Genomic DNA, 7,001 nt, shown 5'->3' on the forward strand with positions numbered 1-7,001 from the left:
TCCCTGGGCTTACTGCTCAGCCAACCTAGGCAAATCTACAAGTCCCAGGTTCAGTTGGAGACTAATGTTTAAAAAAAAAAATTTATGGGGAGTGTGATTGAGGAAGACATTCAACATCCACCTCCAGCCTCCACATGCTCCTGTACACATGGACACACACAGACACACACACAGACACAGCAGGGGGTGGGCAGGAGGGAGGGAGCTTAAAGAAAATCTAACACCGCATTTAGTATTTATAAAATCATTTTACTGATACAATGATGTTATGTGTGAACAGCTATGGCTAAGACATCTCGGGTATAACATTTCTACAGTGATGCTCCACAGGCCTATTCTGTTTCATTCTTTAAATTCCACAGGCGATTTCTGGGCTTTTCATCATCTTGAAAATGATATACAAGACTGTGAAAGCTTGTATTGTTTGTTCAGTTCTTTCTGTTTAAGTATCATAAAAATGTCAAGTGTGTTGACCCTTCAAAAAGTTACATTTTGCTTACCATCGAGAAATGTCCCATTTCTCCCTAGCAAAAGGATAATATTTTCTGATTATGCAAGCACTTTATGTGTGTGCTATTTCATTCTCTATTTTGACAGCTGCCTTTCATTTGTTATTGGAGAGCCTCTTCCAGCATGTTCCTCCTTACCCTTTCCTAGCCGGGAGGTGGGGGGAGCTCGACATTTTCCAGAATTATTCAAATTTAAGGATTTCTTAGGAAACAAATTCCTTACTTCTTACCCTATATGGAAAAACAAATCAGTAGTGTGTGTATGTGTGTCCATACATGCAAATATCAGGATATTGAGGTCTTTGATTTGGGAATCTGGGCTACCCAGAACGATCCTAACACCTTGGATGACCGGGCGTCCAGTAGGTGCTTGGGTGGTGTGTGCTGAGTTGACCAGTCAGGGCATGAGGAAGTATTGCTGCTGTCCCACAGATGGAGATGTGAAGGCTCCTGTACTGTATGCGTAAGAGAGCATTCTCTCTGCTAGTGTAGAAGCCGTTTCTCGTCAGCATTCTATGATGAAATCACAGTGGAAAACAATGGGAGCAGCCATGTGTTTGAAACACTGGCTTGTTCCCTGCCAGCCTCTCCTATCACAGCAAGCCAGTCTCTGATGCTAGAGAAACGCTAACACCTAGCGATCAAAACACCCACGTTTCTAGGTAGGGATGGGCAGGCTCTCCTTTCAGTGACAGAACTCTGACTGTACTCTGTCACGGTGGCTGTACTCTGTCACGGTGGCTCACTCACAACAGTCTCCACACCAGAGACAGCAGTGTTTGAGTGCGGGGTTTTAAAGAATACCCAAACGCTCACTGTGACACTGTTACCGGAAGGAACTTAAAGCAGCCTAAGCTTCCATTAATGAGTTGCTGAGCACACAGACAATGAGTATTCTGAGGGGCAGGAATTCGTGCAGACGTTTGGAAGACAACAGAAATGCCTATATTGCGATAAAAGATGACCACAACATACCAACCCTTTAAAGGGGCGCATGCTTGCCCTTGAGGGAAAATCTTCACTGAAGTATTGGGGAATGGCAGCTTCCAGAAACTGAAATGGACTATTTATGTAGCTTAATTTATTTCCGCAGTACTTTCACTTTTTTTGAAAGGAAAATAATTACTTTTAAAATTCAGAAGTTAAAAAGTAACTATAATTCTGACTTTCAAGATCATTTTATTTTTAAAACAGCCCAAGGAATGGTTAGCTGTTGCCCTACTTTGCCCTGGTGCCCAGAGTGCTGGTCATGTTGCTGGAGGCTAGTGAGCATTCTGAGGGAACAAATGAGTGAGGACAGCCAGGCCTTCCCTTGTCACTCTAGGAAAGCAAGACTTGCAGCAGAACTGACGGCCAATCCACTAAAGCATGCACTGGGAGGGATGCAATCATATTTAGTTCCCAAGGCCCAGAATCTGAGTGGGCGAGTCGGAGAAGAAGCATTTCCGATGGACGACCACCATGATAGAGCTAATTTAAGTCATAGAATATTAACTTCCCAAAAAGCAATTCAGGGTTCTATCTGGACCAGAAACGCATCTGTACTGAGCCTTCTTGAGATTCTCTGAGCATCCGTCTCTTACCTGCCTTCTGAACAACATGGATACTAAAGAGGGAATCTCAATGAGTGGTCACCTGACTCAGCTGATTCGGAGGCTGAACCTCCTTAGCTATGTTCCTATGAGAAGCTCAGATGCACCAGAGCCTGCTGGAGTGCTACTTTTTCCTATGGAATTCTTTTCTGACAAACCAGCAAGTCCCTTAGGATTGAGTTCTGGAGCCTTGCAGAGCTGACTAAATCCAAGCAGTTTTGCCCTCTGGTTTAAAGAAGCCCTGGCATCAAAGACTTGCCTCGAGGTCCAGTATCAAGGCACGGGCATGGTGCGATCCATGGGCAACAACCACTTCTCTCTAACGCTAGGCTTCTGCACAAAAGAAGATCACTATGGTTCTTGCCTCCTGGGTTGAGATAAGGGAGATGTACTGGGAGAAGTAACTCCTAAAAGAAGCTAGTAAGTAAGACATGCTCACTGCGAGTAAGTAAGACATGCTCACTGCACACTGCAGTGTAGAGTCCTCAGGAAACAGCACTGTGAGTTTTATCGGTCTTTTGATTATGCATTTGACAGAAACAGAGAGGGAATGGTACAAGCGGCAGAAAGGTGGTGAGTGCCACACACACATGAACACATATGGACTAGAGACTGCAGGCTTCACGATCCCATCTGAGCTTCCCTTACAAACAGGGGAACAAGCCCTCCAGTGGGGCATGGGAATCTCCTGAAAGGAATCTGCCTTTCACAACACAGACGCTCTCTTAGAAAGGGGTGTGAGCGCCCATTCACCTCCTGGGGACAGAGGAAAAAAGCTCCCTCTGGGGCTGCTCAAAACAATCCTCTCTGAAGTATCCTAGCGTCCAGACAGCTGTGAGGACAGAGGTACATTTGCTCCAGGTGTTCTGTCTTTCTCAAGGCTAATGACTCCTTGTCAGTCTGTATTTGACTGACTTTATGTTTGTCCTCAAGACATAAAGTAGGAATCCTAAGTCTGTAATGTATGCGGAGAGGCATGAGTGAGCACAATGCCCAGGTGTGTTCTCCATGTAGACTCCATATGCCAGGTAAAACTCAGTGGAAAGCTTAGGAGCTAGTGACGGATGCTGGCACAGGTGCTAACTCACTTATGAAGTGCCTTTACATGGAGACTCTTACACTGTGTTCTCGGGAGTGCTAGGCTTGCCTAAGCAATGCTGGCCTGCTTTAATTGGCTTCAGGCCTTCATTCTGTTACAAGCAGCCTGGGCAGTATTATAAGAGATACCTTTACTTCTATGGGCTCTCCTTAGATGCTCCTACTGGCTATGGTACCCAAGCATGGCAAACCGCTGGCATGATCCAGGATCTTTATTATAGAGAATATGAGATGTGGGACAAAGCCTGCTGGGAGGTCACAGAGCAGTCGGTGGGGGTCCAGAGGTGATGGGGGGCACAGAAGGAGAAGAGTGGGGTTACGAAGAGGCCATGGTTGAGTGTGGGGTGTCCTTCTAGATTGCTGTGGAATGCACAGCTGTGGGCCCAGCTGCATCAACAGAAGGAAGGTGCTCTGCTGGGCTGCAGGCTCCCTCTGGGAGGACAGTGGGAGCAGGGCAAAGGGGACTGGACATGGAATCAGGAGATGAGGTATGAGGCTCAGCCCTGGGTCAGGATGCTCTGTGGTCAGTGGTCAGAAAATCACTGTTTCTCCAGCGGAAGACATGAATGAAAACAACAGATCAGCCCTGTAGCCATCCTGTTTGGTTTAAATAAAATGAGGTTCAAAAGCGTTTTGTAAATGATAGAAGTCTCCTAGTGATGTAAGTTAGATTGTGTCCTATGAGATACAGATAAAATACAAATAATAAAATAGTTGTGTTCAGCAGCTAGTGGGGTAACCGTATAGCACCCTCCCCAAGTGTTCTCAGATCACTTTCCTAAGCTGTGATTAGAGAGGGGGATCCTCTGAGAAAAGGACTTTCCTATGCTCATATAGTTTTCAGTATAAAGTTTTGATATAAAAACCACTGCATCTAATACCAAATAATGAACTACCTACTAAGTTCTATAGACCTAATTCTATATGAAAAGTTACATGCATATAAAATCTAATTATATATGACTTTAACAAATGCAACTAAATTCTTTCCAAAGAACCATAGTGGCAGTTGATCTTTAACATGTGTATAGAAAAACCACAGTTTCAACCTGACACCCCGTCCGGTAGAATGTGCTAGATCCCAGTTTCTCAGGCTGTGGTGTCTCGTCTCTGGTTGTGCACATGGACTGAAAAGCCGGAAACTCTGAAGCATCACTTCCCATGAAGGTAAGGCATCAGCTTTTCTGGTCTGTTAGCTCTCTGGGACAGTCCTCTTCGGTCTCCTCTGAGCAGGACAGGTTCAGGACACTCACCATGGGGTGGATCCAGGACGTGGTCTGTGTTACATGGCTTGAGAAGAACACAGAGAGGCGATTAGAATGTGAAAGACTGCCTTCCTACCAGCCAAACGAGTATTGACCCTGGGGACACTGCTTCTACCCAGTCGGCAGCCCTTGGGACAGGAAGCAGGTAGAACCAGATCCAGGAGTGCTCAGTCCTGGAGATGTTTCCAGGGTCTTTTGTAAGCATAAGGGCAAATAAATGTATCACCTCAAACTCGCTGTTGCTTGTCCAGTGTTGTCTGTGAGTGTGTCCAATGACTGCCTAGCCGTGAGCATCATCTCTAGAGTCCGTCTCCTGCTTTCCTTTTCCAGGAGAACAGTCTGCTACAATGAAATAGCTTCTCTGGTTCAGTTCTACTTCTTTCCTAATTCAGTCTCCACTCCAGCCCCGAGACTTCACTGTCATTTACCTGCGAAACACTACATTCCAACCGATTCTGGGTCAAGCACATTCTGCAGTGGGATTCTGGGCCACATTTCTCCTTCTTGGGGAGCTACCACACACTAACTCCAAAGAAGCAAATTCTCCTTAAGACTCCTCCATCTGAACCCATAGTCTTATCTCTAATTTTCCTATATTATAAATGCATGTTCTCTGTCAGCTACCTTGGGGCTCAGAAAGCTCCCTGATGGCAGGAACCGTTTTCTCATCTCTGCATTCCTGGTGCCTGGTACATCCTCAGAACAAATGACTGGTGTCCTGAAGAGCGTTGTGGGAAGAAGGGACAGGAGCAGAGATGGGGAAGGGACTCTACGGCAGGGAGCACACGTAGGAAGTGGCTGGCAGAAAGCACAAGCCACACTCCCACCTGGTGGATGTGCGGCCCAGATTTCATTCCCTAACTCAGCTTCCAGCTGGATGATTCTCACATGTCCTATCATTTGCCTAGCCCCTTGGAGTGGGGGTGGGGCTGGAGGGATGCTTATCAATGTGTCTTTCTCTAACAGTAGATTACTAATAGTTTAACAATGGGGTCGAGGATTCACAATGGGGTAAAGTAGCTCAAGAGTCAACGTGGAGGTGACAAGGCCCAGGAATGCCCACAGCTTCCGGAGTTTCAGTGTGCTGGTGGAGAGGGAGTATGGCAAGGGACAGTTAACACCAAAGGTCAATGAAAAGCCTATATGGAAAGCTACTATTGCAGAAGTTTCCTAGAATACATTCATATATAAAAGGCGTTTAAATTGTGTTACCTTACTATTGGGGGATAAAGCCAAAATACTAATCTCATATATAACAGAGTCCAGTGCCGGGTATGGTTCACTTACTTTTGAGTTGTTGGCAATGGGGTTCCGCAGCTCCCAAGCCCTAAATATTATAGGCTGTAGCTATTGCTCTTGTTTCCCCTCCAGAACTTGACAGTAAAACTCTACTGCTGAAGACACCACATACTTGAGTCATAGGACATGGGGAAATCAAGCTCGTACTAACTTAGTAGCTTCTTCCCTACTGGGTTGCTTTCATAGTGCTCTAAGGTTCTGTGCAGGCTACCTGGGGAGGAGTCATCAATAGTCTGACCTGGCCATGAACCCTGTGAACTAAGGTGACGGGTCTGCCAAGACACACCCACTGGTGACACCGATGTTATAGCAGGAACCAATCACTCTCTGATTGGATTTAAAGCTAGTTCCATGAGACACAACTTGTGCCTGGTACTGTCTGTGGGGCTAAAACCCATGACTGTCTAGGTCATAGGCTGTAGGGATGAATCTTATATACAATTATTTGCTAAATGGACATAGTACTAAACTGCCCCCTGAATTCTCATCTTCATACCCATATGTGAGCATGACTCTCAACCCTCATGAGGTGATTAACACAGAAACCCACAACTGCTGACCATGCAGACAGTAAGAGACTGTGCCGTGCTGAGTGGAGCGCTCAGCTCTAGGTGGGACGTCACCCCACCCCCCACAGCCCATAAGGTTCAGGGATCACTGAGAAAGAGACGGTAGAAAGCCTCACAGGTAGGGAATGTCTGTAGTGGAAAAGTACTTGCTGGACAGGACAGAGCTGCTGCAATATGAATTTACAGCAGCTGTGACAGCATGCATATGACCTGCACAAGAGCAAGCCAACCGAAATCCCTGCTAGGTGGGGAGAAATGCATGAAGCCTCACCTGGCTGAGAAGCCATTGGCACCTGATGGATTGTCCTACATGCATGCATGTACAGACTGTACTAAGTAGACTTAGGGAGCTTAATGAAAGAAAAAGAGAACACATGAAGTTGGGAGGGAAACTTCATGGAGGTGGGTAAGGGAAGAAAGGGAAAGATGGAAATGGGGAATGGATTTGATCAAAGCACATTGCACGCAGGTATGAAATTATTAGACAATAAATAAAATATTAAAAAGAAATCATTATTGTAGACTCCGTGACCCTTATTTATGGCTAGAAACCAATTATGAGTGAGTACATCCCATGTTCATCTTTTTGGGTCTGGGTTACCTCACTCAGTATAGTGTTTTCTATTTCCATCCATTTGCATGCAAAATTCGAGAAGTCATTGTTTTTTT

General features: G+C 45.7%; 1 protein-coding gene across 1 annotated transcript in view; it reads right to left on the reverse strand.

Annotated features, from left to right (window-relative positions):
- Positions 1–229: 229 nt before the first annotated feature.
- Stxbp4 (syntaxin binding protein 4) overlaps positions 230–7,001 on the reverse strand; it is a 166,100-nt gene continuing 159,328 nt past the window's right edge. Inside the window, exon 18 of the mRNA XM_005350526.3 lies at positions 230–4,489. Coding sequence (XP_005350583.1) covers positions 4,375–4,489 — 115 coding nt within the window. The 3' untranslated portion in view covers positions 230–4,374. The remainder of the gene's footprint in view (positions 4,490–7,001) is intronic.

The sequence above is a fragment of the Microtus ochrogaster genome, chromosome 7 (genome assembly GCF_000317375.1).
Source record: "Microtus ochrogaster isolate Prairie Vole_2 chromosome 7, MicOch1.0, whole genome shotgun sequence".
NCBI lineage: Eukaryota > Metazoa > Chordata > Mammalia > Rodentia > Cricetidae > Microtus > Microtus ochrogaster.